Source organism: Solanum verrucosum, unplaced genomic scaffold (assembly GCF_900185275.1).
Source record: "Solanum verrucosum unplaced genomic scaffold, falcon-dt-bn FXZP01000284.1, whole genome shotgun sequence".
NCBI classification, from domain to species: domain Eukaryota; kingdom Viridiplantae; phylum Streptophyta; class Magnoliopsida; order Solanales; family Solanaceae; genus Solanum; species Solanum verrucosum.
Window position 1 is genome coordinate 46,687 of NW_026019936.1, and position 15,363 is coordinate 62,049.

The window sequence follows — 15,363 nt, forward strand, 5'->3', positions numbered from 1 at the left end:
AATACATATCAAAATGCTCTTGCTTTCACCAAATGCAGAGCCGATAAACCAACCATTTAGTTCAGATCAAACTGCAATAGAAGGTTGTTGCAGTTTGGAAATAGTCTTTTGCTGATCCAATATGACATTCAAACAAGACAAGATATTGTAGAATAGATTGTTGCAAATCTTGCATGAACAAAACGAACATAACTTGCACTAAGCTGCTGGGCATGAAAAAGGTAGCTTTCCATAGGCCTTAGGTATTATCAAGAAAGAATTTCTGGAAGAGGCAAATTACATATATCAGTTGGTGTGGTGTGTTTCATCTGTAAAAGCTCGGGCGCACAGACATGAAAATCACCTCCTTCTACATTGTAAGATAGTGCCTCGATGTGGGGGGAGATATTGAGATGGTTTGCTCTTGAGTGGATACTGTCAAGAACGGTTATGGAAAGAGAAATAGGAGAGATTTTGATGGAATAGGAAAGGATTTGTATATTTGAGACGTTGCCTTTCATCTCTTGTTTCTTTTTGGAACCTACGATTCACGAGGTTTCAATGTGTATAGAAGACAGTAAGGTTTTTTACTTGTTAGTGTACTTCTAGTATACAGGTGTCATTTGCCCTTCATTGATAAAATCAATGAATAACCAACTTAATAATCCACCAAATATAACGTGATTACCAGAAATTCAACACAAAACATCAGCCTCTTAGATATGACTTTGAAACCTGTGGACACTCGCATACACATTGAATTACCCGATTTAAATTCAAACATGAGTGCAAATCATAACTACATTCAGGTGGAAGTCGGATAACATGACAAACCAATTGAATCAGTATGCCAGCTCTCCTTAACTGCGGATAAAAATTCAGAATGATCTAACCAAAATAAAAAGGACAGGCTTCACGCTGCAAATTTTCTGCAAAGCTCATGCTTGTTCACAATCACCACCTTCGTTAGCATATACGAAGGAGTATCATGAGCATTCTGTACTATTGTAACTGAAATATCTAACAATCTCCTCTCATTGGCAATTAAATGAGCAAGATATCTACACGTGTGTATTATCAAAAAATGATATCTGGATATGTGGGTATATCTGTATTGTCGTTCCAAATCCTTTCCAATACCTCCCAAGGAAAACCTTGAATTTGAATCTCAAATTGACAGGTTGGTGTGAGCTTATCCATGCAGTTATGTAGTGTATATCTATATGGTTTTCACTGTCGAAATAGAAGATAAGGATATCGTAAAAAAATACTAAAACAATTACTGGTATTAAAACTTGTAGGGCAAGGCCATATCATTTGCAAGCATCCATTTGCTGCAAAGCAACAAAAAAATGTCTCTTAACATCGAACGTGTGGAAGCCCAAGGTACAAGTCACCCACCCAACATGTGTCAAAGAGAGCACAACTGAAGCATCACATACAGAAAGAAACCACACAGCAAATGCACTCATCATATAATGTTAAGGTAACTACAGCAAGGAGGGAAAGAAGAAAAACATCATGATATAGGTAGAACCATTTGGCAACATTCAATCATCTCAAAAACTATCCGTTACAAACTTCGAATAAGATACAGCACTACAAGCTACTCTGTCTGAAAATTCGGTGGCCAGGGTGCCTTGATCAGTTTCCACAAAAGGTGATGCACTCCTTGATAAGACAGGCTCAATTTACATAATGAAGGAAAGAAAACAGTAACATAAGTTTCCCCATCACTTATCTTTGGGAATACCATATTTCTCCTGAAGCTTCGTTATCTCGTCCTCTTTCTTCTTCTGGTCAAATTTCTTACTCATCTTCGCTTGCTGGTAATACAGAACTATCAAGTATCTGCCAAATAACAAAAACACCATATATACATCAAGATAAGTATGTGGGTAGAAAAACAGAACCTATAATATTAAAAATACCCCATTTTTTCCTGAAAAGTAAGTCAAGATATAGCAGAATGACTGCTCACATAGAACATCCATATAACGAATCCTAACTAGTTGAGAATCTACACCAAATATACATCAAATTAAGTAAGTTGATACCTCTAGTTTCAAAAAGGACTCCTAATTCATATCAAAAACAAATTTACGATCCCAGCAAAGACCAAAAAAAACACCAACTGATTTCTTATCATCTGTCATAGCCTTGGTGGACATAGTTACCTGGTAAGGTGGGAGGTAAAGAGGTGACATGTATCGCGTGTAGTTAAGTTGAAGTGAGCACAAGCTTGGCCGGACACCGTAGTTATTTAAAAAAGACAATCTACTAACTATTGAAGTAAATTAGTCAAAATTGAGCAGAATAAGATCAAGGATTCATAATCTATATCAGGTTTCAAAAAGGATTCCTAATTCATATCAAAAACAAATTTACTATCCCAGCAAAGACAAAAAAACACCAAGTGATTTCTTCTCATCTGTCCTAACCTTGGTGGAGGGAGATAATAAGGTGACAGGTACGGCGTGAAGTTAAGTTGAAGTAAGCGCAAGCTCGCGTGTTAAGTTGAAGTGAGCACAAGCTCGCCCGGACACGTAGTTACTTAAAAAAGATAATCTACTAACTATTGAAGTAAACTAGTCAAAATTGAGCAATAAGATCAAAAATTCATAAAACAAACCTCAACTAGTTCAGAGATGTAATAACTTTACTCCGCCTACGAAATCTACATACATCTTTTAGATTAGTTTAAAATTTATAAAATTATTAAACATAGATTACCAAATCGAAACCGAAAAAACTGAATAATTTAACCAATATAACATCCACTACTAAAATTTAAGCTAATAAACCCTAATGCGATAGAAAAACCGGAAATAAGCCAGAAGTTCTTATTATTTTTACCGATTAGCGACATTGAAGCCGGAGAGATGATCGACGGCAGTTTTCGCATCATATATATCCTCATAGACGACGAAAGCAGTACCACGTGTATCCTTGTTTGTGCCAATACGAATCTGTCTAATAGCGCCGTACTTGCCGAAAATATCGTACATCTCCTCGCTCGTGATGTTGAACGGAAGGTTCCGAACGTATAGCACCCTGTTTACCTCCGGCGGTAGCCGGGTATTGCCCTTTCGGAGACTCAACGCCGCCATAGTTTCGCCGGAAGAAGAGAGAAAATTTAGCCCTTTTTTTACTGTTAAAGAGTAGAGAAATTGAGTTATTTGTTGCTCAGTTTTAATTTATAGGGCAACTTTGAGAGAGTTTCTTTTTTTTTTTAAAAAAAGTTATTGAATATCATAAATATATTTTTATTTCAAAATATTTTTCATGTTCCACTTTAAAAATCCAATTAGTTAAATTAAAAAAAATTTGTTCAATATTTTAAAATATATTTTATTTATCATATCAAATGGAGTATTAATTACTACTCCTACTTCTGGTCTGATTTTTTAATATCTAAACTTTGATTTAAAATATTGAATTAGTTTACTTTAACTTTGAAAAGTAGTTAAATTAACTCTCGAAAAATGAAACTTGACAACTATTCTGGTATAAAAAGGAGCATCAAACCTAAACTTTTGAAATTTATATTTTACTGTTTTTATTAAGTCAATTAAATTAACTTTCGAAAAGTATCATGTTCAGGATATCTCTTTTAAGTTCTTTTTTTTTTAAAAAAAAGAATATTTCAGGATTGCGATCCTGAAGGTATAATATATAAATCATGTAGAAGCACAACAAAAAGGGAACTTCTCCTTTAACACTAGGGGTGTGCACTATTCGGATTAAACCGAATAACCAAATCAAATCAAACCGAATTTTTATTTGGATTGGTTTTTTGGTTTTTCGGATTGGTTTTGGATTAATAAATTACTTTGTTTGGTTTTTTGGTTTGATTTCGGATTTTAAAAAATAAAAACCAAAAAAAACCGAATTATATATATATAATGTTTAGGTTTAGAATTAAGTTGAAGTTAGCCACTTTTGTCCCTTTTTGGTTATTGCCTTTCATGATGATTACGTTTATATTTTATGTTTAAATTACATCTATAATAGATATACTTATAAGTATTGTGTTTTAAGTTTTACTTATGATTTATGTTAGAAAGAATATTTAAGGGATTAAATATTATTACTTTGGTTATATATGTTATTAATTATTGACATAACCGAATAACCAAACCGAAAAAAGCCGAACCGAATAGAGGAAAACCAAACCAAACCAAACCAAATTTATTTTGGATTGGATTGGGTTACACTTTTACAAAACTAAAAACCGAAAATCCAAACCGAATAGTGTAAAACCAAACCAAAAAAACCGAATGCACACCCCTATTTAACACCAAATATACATTAGCAATTGTCAAGCGCGAGGAATGTTTAAGCATGTCATTGTCCACGATAATCTTCAAGACAGACACCCCATCAAATCGAGCTCAGTACAAACTCAAACATCGAACATGACCACAACTCTTCTAGAGACATGATGTGGCAAAAAAGACTATTCAACCAGATATGCCTTGCCTGCATTAAGATTTAAAACTTGTCGTCTACTTTCAGGAAGAAAACCTGGAAGTGAGACTCTGAGACATGTCTGAAGCATCAAGCTTAACATTTTTCCTTCCGCATGTTAAATCCTTGTCGCGATCCCAAGGTTTCCATGGATGATTTCCTTTCCATTCTTCATTCACTGATTCATGCTTCGATTTTTCTTTGACTTGATACGAGTTGTCTCTTGATGCTTTTCTACCATAGATTTTGATCGTCTCGTTTTATTATAATGTGATAGAATATGCACAACGGAAGCTATATTCAAGATCACAAAACTTACATGTAGACTAAACAATATAACATGAACGAATTTAGAAGAAGACTAACCTGTTGAAACTCCTACAAAAGTCGTCCAGATGCCAAAGATCCAGAGCTACAATCTTCTCCTATTTCCTGATTGATTGTTACTACCAAGTTACTTAGCTTGTGTGGGCAAGTATTACTTGTTTTTAAAAGATGATTTCTTTCATGCCACATCCAGCCTATTTATACTAGTTTTCCAACTCAAGAATGAATAGGAAAAACCAAATAAATTTCAAGCTTAATGAGCAATCAAGAGGATCATTCAAAATGAGAATAAATTGAGATTAATACAAAAAATGTTTTCATCCATTTAAGGCCAAACGTTTTTGTCATTAACTCAATATTTAACTCTCAAATAATTCATCCTTTAAAGAAGACCAACAATAAAATTAATTTGTCCTTCTTTTCAAACTTGGCCAATTAATCAGGCATAGTAGGGACCGTAGATATATTTAATAAAGGCTTCCAATTACGATAATAATTCTCAAATGAACGAATTAACCATATCGCAATAAATTACAAATTATTCCACTAAAAATCAGTAATTGCATTCCTCGATTTAATTTTGAAATCTACCACTACATCTTATTTAACCCCCCCGTGTTAGAATTACCGACACCAATCAATTAAATCAAAATTTTCTGAAAATTTAATTCATTGACTAAATTAATCCTTTATTATATTTATTTAACTTATTTCACATGACGGATATACAATCCACTTGCAGGGTTTTCACGTGAAAACTTATAAGTAACCATAAAGGGGTGTCTTCAACTCGGGACCGAGACACGGTTCTATCAACTAATTATTATTTCACTAATGTAATTTGTCATTATCTAATCTATTAGGAATTTATTGACTCATCAAAAAGTCTCACCTTTTAATAGATTAAAACAATAAAATAAATTGCATAGATCATAATAATTATATCAAGATTAAGAGTATAAGTACATGTAGTGGACTAGAGAATTTATTTATAAATATTCAGAACATAAACAAATGTCTCTAATTGGTCCGTTCAATACATACAAAATGTACTAGCACAAGAAGTTGAAATTTAACCATTCTCATAATTAAGATCAAATTATATTTTGATCTTGTGCTACGATCATCAAGATGTTCGTCCTACTTCATCTTTGATCGTGAACATAAATTTATAACTTATATGCACTGACACAATTTTAATCTTCCGCGTATGAGTTAAAATACTCCATACACAAAATTGTCTACTATATAAGCAATGGACACACATATATACATAATGATCTATTTAAACAAAGATTTTATTCTATTAAATAAATAACATAAAAAATCTTTACAATGGATTAAATAAAAATTACTATAACACAATTACATGGTTAATAGTATATCCCAACATAATGTACCACCAGTTCAGCATCGACACTTGATCTAGCAAGTGCTGAAGCTTCCAAATGATTCATTTTGACTTTCTGAGCTCGAACTGATGGGGTATCTGTCCAGACACTAGTATCACCACGACCTTCCTCTTCCCCTCTCGTTTCGATCTCTTACTACTACCAGTGGCGTAGCCACATGGTGGTCAGGGTGTTCAATTGGACACTCTTCGTCGGAAAATAATACCGTATATACAAGTAAAATGATACACGAAATGATTAAATAACATAATTTGGACACCCTTAACACAAGAAGTTATTGTAGCCCAGTGCTTTCACCTCCTAGGAATGAGCTATTTCTGGACACTCTTCGTGAAATTCCTGGCTCCGCCACTGACTACTACTGTTGCTGCATCTATGCTTCCGTTCTCTCTTTGTCCTCTCCTCCTCACGACGCCTTTTGGAGCTATCAATTTCGTAGTCAGATGCAGAAGATGACTCAGACAAGGAAGTGACTAATTCTTCTTGTTTTCTTTTCCGGCTCGAATTCTCTCCCATGGAGTTATTATTTGAATTCGTATAGCCTCGCTATATGAAATCGATTGCTAGTAAAAAGACAGAAACAGAGTTAGGAATTGCGTTTATATAGAGATTTTATTTTTTTTTAACTTCCGAAACCAAGTTGGAATCTGAAAGGAAAAAAATAAAAAGTTTCCAAAAATTGTAATCCCATTCCCATACGAATTTATAGTTACAAAAAATAATTTGATTTTATAAATTGTAATTTTAATATTTAAATTATTCTAATAGTTGAACGTGAGCCATCTGATCAATCCTATTCTCTTTTTTTTATGGATGCAAAATAGTCTTCGAGTCTTCTTCATTATCGATTGTTTAAACGCGAGGAAAAAAAGATATAAAAGTTTGAGATTATAGATGGTGATCATCGAGTGTGAGCTCGTTGCTGGTAACATAGTAGCAACTAGAATTCCCTATTACTAAACATGTTTGTCTCGTTGTTCATCGTGCTCTCATGTTTAGGAGAAGAAGGGGAAAATCTAGTTTGCAACATGAAAGTAGATTTATCGTGCAAATGCTTTCTCACATGCAAAGAAAAGTTCCGCTAAAAAAATAAACATATAAATGTACCAATTTTTGAAACATGAAGGACTACTAATTAACTCAAAGAAAAAAAGGACAATTTTGATTCTCTTCTCTCATATTTAACTAGATGCATTTTATATTCGATTGCTTGAATGTTCACTCTCGAATCATTTGCTCTTGAATATTCACAAATTTGTAGAATTATTAATCGTTTTATTATATTAATATCTCATATATTAAATTAAACTTATATTGTTATTTTATATTTGACGATAATATATACTTTAATAAGGGGACCAAATACAATGTTAGGTCACATATCACATATCACATGAACCAAAACTAAGACAGAAAGGGTAATATATTTGACTAGCACTTGATCATACTATATATATGGTCCCGTCCTTAGAGGAACCCCACGCATAGCAAGAACTTAATATACCAGACTACCCTTTGAGAGTGGGAAGAGGACACATTGGTGCCTTGCCTACACTGAAGGGTAGCTTAAACAAGGAAACGCACCATCGATAAGCTCTTTTGAGTTTTCGATCACACTGGAAAAGTCTCCTTTCTTTGAGTCCAAATCCAATTACAAAATTTACAAACCACAACTCACCAAACTATTCAACCAGAAAATAAAGAGAAATATTCCGTACACTTTCTGCTAAGCAGCTAAGGAAAAATGCTTTATTTGAATCTCTTCAGTAAAGTCACAGAGACCAGAAGTGTACAGCACATCAGAAATTGCTAAAACTTAGTAAAGATCGTATAGCTTTTCATTCAGTTCTGATGTAGTCAACAAAACATCTTTTTTTAAAACCACACTCAGTTTATGAGTGTCGTAGAATCTAACAAAAAGATATTGCTAATTCTATGGCAAGATCTACTTGCGACATAGTAAAAGTTACCTGCAACATCTCGAAAAGGAAAAGTATGTTGCTGATACATGTTGATCAACAGGGATAAGTAAAACCTGTGACCCAGAATTGGAACAATAATATTCTTTTCTGCTGCAGTCTTTTACATTGGCGAATCAACTTTGAGATGATAGGCTCGACCCTGATAAATAAACAGCATTTTCTTAGGGTACCGCATAAGAATTTGACGGATCTCTTTAGGCAATAACATCGAACACTTAAATTGTACCTTCCACATGAGCTAGCTTGTTAGTGTTTTTTCAGGGCATTCATTTTGTCCCTGAGATAGTATAGCTTGGCCCTCCTCACTCTTTTCTTGTCCAACACCTTTATCTCCTTTAGGTTGGGAGAGTACCTGCAAATAATCGAATCACTTAAACATTAGGAATCCATTTTTTGTGAAAGCTCTATAAGCAAATTGTGGAACACCCCTACAATTATTAATTACAACTGCACTTGACACCCACAAATTTGCAGGATTCCGGAGTCAGTATGTGTTATGCATAACTAACGAGATTTTAGATGTAAATTGTGCAGGATAAACAATACATTTCTCAATGAAAAACAAAATAAGAGATGCACTATTGAAGAGGGAGAGAAGGGGAGAATTCACTGTAGCATACAGAGAACTCAGTTCTTCTGAGGTGCAGCAAGCAGGATGGCCCTGGTGGATGATCTGGAGAACAGAAATTCCCTACAAGGTGAATTACTTCAAATGGCTTTTGGCAAAGGAAGCAGTCTTGACACATGAGAACTTGAACAAGAGGAAATCCAATTTATGTTCTAGATGCTATCTATGTAAAGAACATGTGGAGACAGTTAACCATCTCTTTTAACACAGCAAATGGACAGATCAATTGTGGCAAATGTTCATCAACAAGAGGAAGATCAAGTAGACAAAGCCTGGGAGAATTATAGATATCCTACACAGCTGGAACAGGGATGGAAATGCAGGAAAAAAGGAGAAGACACGGAGGATTGTCCCAGCTTGCATTTGGTGGACAATTTGGAAGGAAATGAATTAAAGATGTTTTGAAGGAAAACAGAACAATATTCAGATGATAAAGACAAACTGCCTAGGGCTTTACTTTTTTTGGTGTAAGCAAGTAGTGATAGGAGATACTGAAGATATGTTTAATGTTATTGATTGGCTGTAACTAGAAGATCTTAGGAATGATGTAAGTAAAACTATTAGGAGGGGGGAGTGTCACCACTCACCAGTACAAAATATTTTTATGAAGAAGAGTTAAGTTCACCCATGTGACAGACACAAATTAGATGAAAGAAGACAGTTGATGAGATATTGAGATATATCTACGGAGTCGCGTAAGAACAGTACTGTGCCACTCCTTGCATGCTAACCTTCTGGCAAAGACCATACTAGCTCTGATCACCCTTATAGGCTTATGATACCCACATACTTTTAAGGTAGTTATGAACTTGTGTATACAAAAAGCACCATCCCAGTTTTCCTAGAGAACGATTTTTAGGCACCTAAGTTAACCATTTTAAACACCCTACCTAGAAACCTTCCTTCCTCTTGGATGTTATCATATCATTACAAACCAAATAAAATCTGCAGATTCAACTATCTTTCCTGGCAAACTTGACCTGGTTTTAATATAGCAAAATAACAACCACATACCTAGTGAAATCCCAACAGTGGGATCTGGGGAGGGTAGGGGTAGGACGTACACAGACTTTACCCCTACCTTTGTGAAGTAGAGAGGTAGTTCCTAGTCTCAAAAGGGAAGTATGTGGCACAAGATTGTAAGAAAAGAGACAGCAAAGTAGCAAGATACAAACAAATGCAGCAACAAAATAGTACTCCCCCGTTCACTTTTACTTGTTCACTTCGGACTTTGCCACATCCTTTTAAGAAACAATTGTTGATATGAGTATTTTACTATAATATTAATCAATGCTTAGTATTAGCTCTTGAAAAATGATTTGAAAATAAGTAATCAATGCAAAGGATAAAACATGAAAAATATTGTCTTTTCTTGATATGTTAAATGTGACAAGTAAAAGTGAGTTTATTTTTGAAATAGTGGACAAGTAAAAGTGAATAGAGGGAGTAATACACATCAAAGATTACGAAACTATGCGATAATTGAATAATATTACCAAGAAGACGAAGAAGAGGAAAAGGTTAGCCTACACCCACTCCCACACAGAAAATAACAACCTCAGCTACCTACTAACCTTCTCTACCCTAATCCTCAACCTCCATATCATGTCCTCAAACAAATGAAACTGTATCATATCATGTCTAATCACCTCTCCCTAGTTCTTCTTCGGTATACCTCTCATACCTTCTCTTCACATGCATAAACCATCTCACCCTCGCTTTCCATCGCTCTCAGCTTGCTCTGTATAGCTTCATTCCTAATCATCTCTTTGAATATGCCCACACATCCAGTTGAGCATCTCATCTCTGCTACCTTCATTTTTTGAAGGTTGCATTCTACACTGGCCAACACTCTCCCGCATATAGCAACGTTGGTCTAACTAGCACTTTGTAAATTTTACATTTAAGCCTTGGTAACACAATCTTATTGCACAACACACTGGATGTGAACTTCCATTTTGCCTACCCACTCTAATACGAAGTACAACATCATCTTCAATCTCCCCATCTCCTTGGGCTATGGGCTCAAGATACTTGAAACTTCCTCTCTTAGGTATGATTTGTTCCTCGATTTTCACTTCCCCCCTCTGCCTCATACGTAAGGTCACCAAACTTGCACTCCATGTATTATGATTTTAGTCCTGCTTAACCTAAAACTTTTATAGTGTAGGGTCTCTCGCCACACTTCATCCTACCATTAACTCCTACACATCTCATTAGCCAATACTATGTCATCAATGAATAACATAGACCACAATACCTCTCCCCTTCAATTTGTCATGTTAATTCGTTTATCACTAAGGCAAAGATGAATGGGCTAAGGGTTGATCTCTGGTGCAACCTTATCATGACCGAAAAGTGTTCTAAGTCACCTCCCACAATCTTAACTCGAGTCTTGGATTCATCGTACATGTCCTTAATAGCCCTAATGTAAGCCATCGTACATCTCTGAATGACCTTCCTTTCTAGGTCAACAAACACCATGCTAACCTTCTAGGTCAAAATCAACTTAAACTTATATTACCACTTGAGGATCATTCCTTAATGTCATGCCAATGCCAATCCTTACAAAAAAAAACATCTCTCTCTGACTTTCCACCACTACAACTCCTATAGTCAAAGGCGTATCCAGGATTTCGAAAGGATGGGTGCACTATTACAAAAATATGCATCTAAGATATAAGTTTGATCGGTTTGACCTTTACGTTCTTAACATTGAACTGTTAAATTTTAAAAATTATAGGTCCAACATATATAATACTACTAGTTTTAAATTTTAATATACACATTTGATTTAATTATATAAAAATTATACCGTGCTAATTTTTTTTAGGAATTTCCAATGTTACACACTTGAAAATTTTGAAAGATTAAAGCAAAAAAACAAAAGAAAAATTGATTGAAACGTCAAAAGTGTTACCGATAACCACTTGGAGGGGTGTTACTAATAAAAATAAGATAGATATAAGATTTAAATTTCTATCTTTGCTGAGAGGTGCACCCAATCATCATCATATTATTATATGCTAGTTTTAACGTGGGTTCACACCTCTATATTTAAATATTTTTTTAAAAATATAACACTACTATATATAATCTAGAGAGGGGAGCATGGGTTCATGTGAACCCACGGAACCCCCTCTAGATACGCCTTTGCCTATAGTAATGGCTTCAATCAGGTTAAGCAAATAATCACTATCCAAAATTAGATTTGCTCAATAGTGCAATACGACAACAACAATGTCTCATTGTAATCCTACAAGTGGAGTTTGGGGAGGGTAGAGTATACACCGACCTAATCCCTACCTTGGAGGAAGAGAGGATTTTTTTTAGATAGACTTTAGGCTCAAGAAAGAAAATGGCAACAAAAAAAATGGCAAAGTAGGATGGACAAATAAAATTTGGTAATAACTACAAAAAATAGAGCCAATCGAAGTACAAAAACAACAGATAGTAACATAAATTGAAGAACAAGAACTACAGGAGTATTACTACTACTACTGGAATGAAAGGAGAAGCTAGGCAACGCACAACTACTGACTAATCCCCTATCCTAATCCGTGTCATTCATAATCTCCTATCTAAGTTAGTGGCGGAGAGAAAACGAGCAACACCTTGTATAGGTTGGGCGAAGCTTGAAGAAACAAGCCCATATCAGAGAGCCATTGCGCGCTCGTGTCCTCAATGAATTGACGTTGAATCATGTCTTGTCTAATCATCTCTCCCTAATACTTCTCTGGCCTACCTCTCCCTCTCCTACAACCCACCAAAGCTAACCTCTCACACTTTCCAATAATAAAAGGAAGTAGCAACATAACCTAAATCTAGCAAGTGCAAGCATTAACTGACAACCAAAAGAGCATTCAATTAAGAATCTAACAAACACATAAACCTGATGACTTACAGATGAAATAGGTTTTCAACCCCAACTCCAGCCACAAGTCTTCTTAATCTGAATGTAGTATTTAAACCTGCATTGCGCCTTGCTATCACTATGCCTTTGATAGTTGAAACACGTCTCTTGTTCTCTGGCACTTCCTGCAATATAACCATCATCATACCACCAATAAAAGCACAGTTTTCCTTTTGGTTTTTTCACAAGTCATACTTCTCTTGTAAAGATGGAGCAAGCATACATGAAAAATATATGCAGGAATTTCTTTCTATGAAATCAGTCCAACATGTTGGAGGATCATATGTGCACAAAACACAGATTAAAAATACACCACCAAAACAACAGCATTTGTTCAATGCTGGCTGTTAAGTAGGAATTAAAAAATGAGACATGATCCTTTTGAGAGAAGCTTCTATACCAATTTGAGCTGGATAATATAACCAGGCTTTATATCAGGAATCTCACTCTGTGCCCTTACTTCTTCAACAGCTTCCTTATCAAGAATCTACATCAATAGGACTTCCCTTAGACATTGATGATATCATAATTTCTTAAATTGTAACAAAAGAAAAAGAAAAAAGGGCAACAAAATAAAACATCAAAGGGAGCAATATTTGGAAAAAAAGATCACATCTTGTATACCTGCATTATATGTTTTGCTGTTTTATCAAGCCTCTTAAATTTGATACGTGGAGTTGCCAAAGCAGAAGCATCTTCAGAAACCATGTCAACTGAAGTAGCACCTGTTGTAATGAATCTTCTAAGGAAACTTGGGACCATGGCATTGTATTGTGATAAACATGATCTATAACCCTTGTAAGGCGATGTTAGTGAAGCATGTCTGTTATTCTCAGAGTGAACAGACACGTTCAATCTAGTTTCGAGTAAGTTCTGAAATAAGTTGCAGTTACAATATCAATCGTCAGAGCTTCAGAAGAAAACAATACTAATTTAATGTAATGTTAAAACACTATTGATCAACGTATTCCACAGGGAACCACCATAACAGCATAACATGTAACGTAGTTCTTCCATTCAAATTATTGGACACTGCAAAAGGCATGTTGATCCATATTCCATTAGCCACAGAATATTAGTACCACCATAACACAACATATATACAGCTTAAAATCACCCCACCAAGAACATACAGAGATTCAAACATGTGTGCATGTGGAGCTGAGAACCATTCTAATATTACTCATATATAGCTTCCAACCAATCCATATTGTCAATAAATCCTATGTAATGAACAGACTCCAAAAGTTCCAACAAACATTTACTAGTCAATAATATCAAAAAGGAATTATCAAAATGATCTCTTTATTACAGAAATGACTATCAAAATACAACAACTACTATATACCCAATGTAATAATCCCACAAGTGGGGTCTAGGGAGGGTAGAGTGTACGCACACCTTACCCCTACCTCGTAGATATAGAGAGGTTGTTTCCGATAGACCCTCGGCTTAAAATGAGAAGACTATCAAAATGATAAAAAGAAACTCTGACACTGTAAACCAATCATTCAGAATTTTTTTGAACAACACACACCATAAGACCAACACATTGTTCAGTATAATCTAACAGTCAATATAGAAAAGTTATTTTTTCTTATAACCGTGGAGCCCAGACCCGTCAATATAGATAAGATTTAAGGAGATAAGAGTGATGAGAACTTACTCCATGCTCGACTTCATTCTCCTTAGAAGCATTGCCTGATTTACAAAATTTAAACAAAATATTTTCAACTCATTACCATCAAATATACAATAAGGGGCCATTGGGTATTGTTTAGAGATGAGTTATGCAGGTAAAAATCTTGCATAAGTAATACCACATTTGGTAGCTATCGTATCATTCAATGAGCATCTCGTATTTCATAAACATTGGGGCCAATATAATCCTTATATATGGCCCTCCTATTCAACTTTCAGGCATTAAGATACGTTTCAAGCGTGGATGATTATCATAAGAAATTCCCAACATATCATATGATTCTAGTTCTTATAAAATTAGTACTATGTTTGGTTTACAATTTAGAAACTCGCATAACTAATATGAGAAAATCTATACATTATTTTATGCAGGATAAAGATGGAATAGTTAATACATGAATAACTAAAACCTACATTACTTACACCTATACAAAATAATACATAAATTCCCTCGTACTAATTTCTGCATTACTAATAGTTGCATCACTCTAACTGGCTACCAAACCACCTCTAAATACATACAACATCACAAAAGGAAAAATCACAATCCAGATCTTATGTCTCCACACGCACATACATATAATTGTTCAACTCTTATAGTTCAAGCCAATGGCAGTGAGGTAAATAGTAGAAAAAAGATGTAAAATAATAGTAGCGTACCAAATTCAGAGCTAAAATGTCGATTATACAGAGCCACGGATGGACGAAAAATCTCCGACGTCAGAGACGAAGATGAAACAGAACTTGTTACGAAAAGGTTGCATTTCGGAGGAGATAGGGATGGAGTTAGAGCTCGGAGCTGAGAAGAGAGTCTTCTCCACATTTTCTTCTAGAAGAATCTATCTACGATGTGAAGCTTCTAGGGTTTCGGAGGTCAAATACAGAATCGGCGGCGGCGGTGAGCGGCGGAGGATGGTGGCGCTTGCTGAAAGTGAAAAGCGTTTGTGTGTG

General features: G+C 35.0%; 2 protein-coding genes across 2 annotated transcripts; both read right to left on the reverse strand.

Moving 5' to 3' along the window:
* Positions 1 to 1,484: 1,484 nt before the first annotated feature.
* On the reverse strand, positions 1,485 to 3,145 carry LOC125836871 (splicing factor 3B subunit 6-like protein). Its single transcript, XM_049516028.1, has 2 exons — positions 2,836 to 3,145; positions 1,485 to 1,830 (listed from the first exon to the last, which is right to left on the reverse strand). The coding sequence occupies exons 1-2, from the start codon at positions 3,087 to 3,089 to the stop codon at positions 1,713 to 1,715; spliced, it is 372 nt and encodes a 123-aa protein (XP_049371985.1). The 5' UTR covers positions 3,090 to 3,145; the 3' UTR covers positions 1,485 to 1,712.
* A 4,859-nt stretch (positions 3,146 to 8,004) lies between these two features.
* On the reverse strand, positions 8,005 to 15,363 carry LOC125836696 (50S ribosomal protein L19-1, chloroplastic-like). Its single transcript, XM_049515913.1, has 7 exons — positions 15,073 to 15,363; positions 14,378 to 14,412; positions 13,336 to 13,584; positions 13,112 to 13,198; positions 12,703 to 12,836; positions 8,397 to 8,522; positions 8,005 to 8,309 (listed from the first exon to the last, which is right to left on the reverse strand). The coding sequence occupies exons 1-6, from the start codon at positions 15,233 to 15,235 to the stop codon at positions 8,417 to 8,419; spliced, it is 774 nt and encodes a 257-aa protein (XP_049371870.1). The 5' UTR covers positions 15,236 to 15,363; the 3' UTR covers positions 8,005 to 8,309; positions 8,397 to 8,416.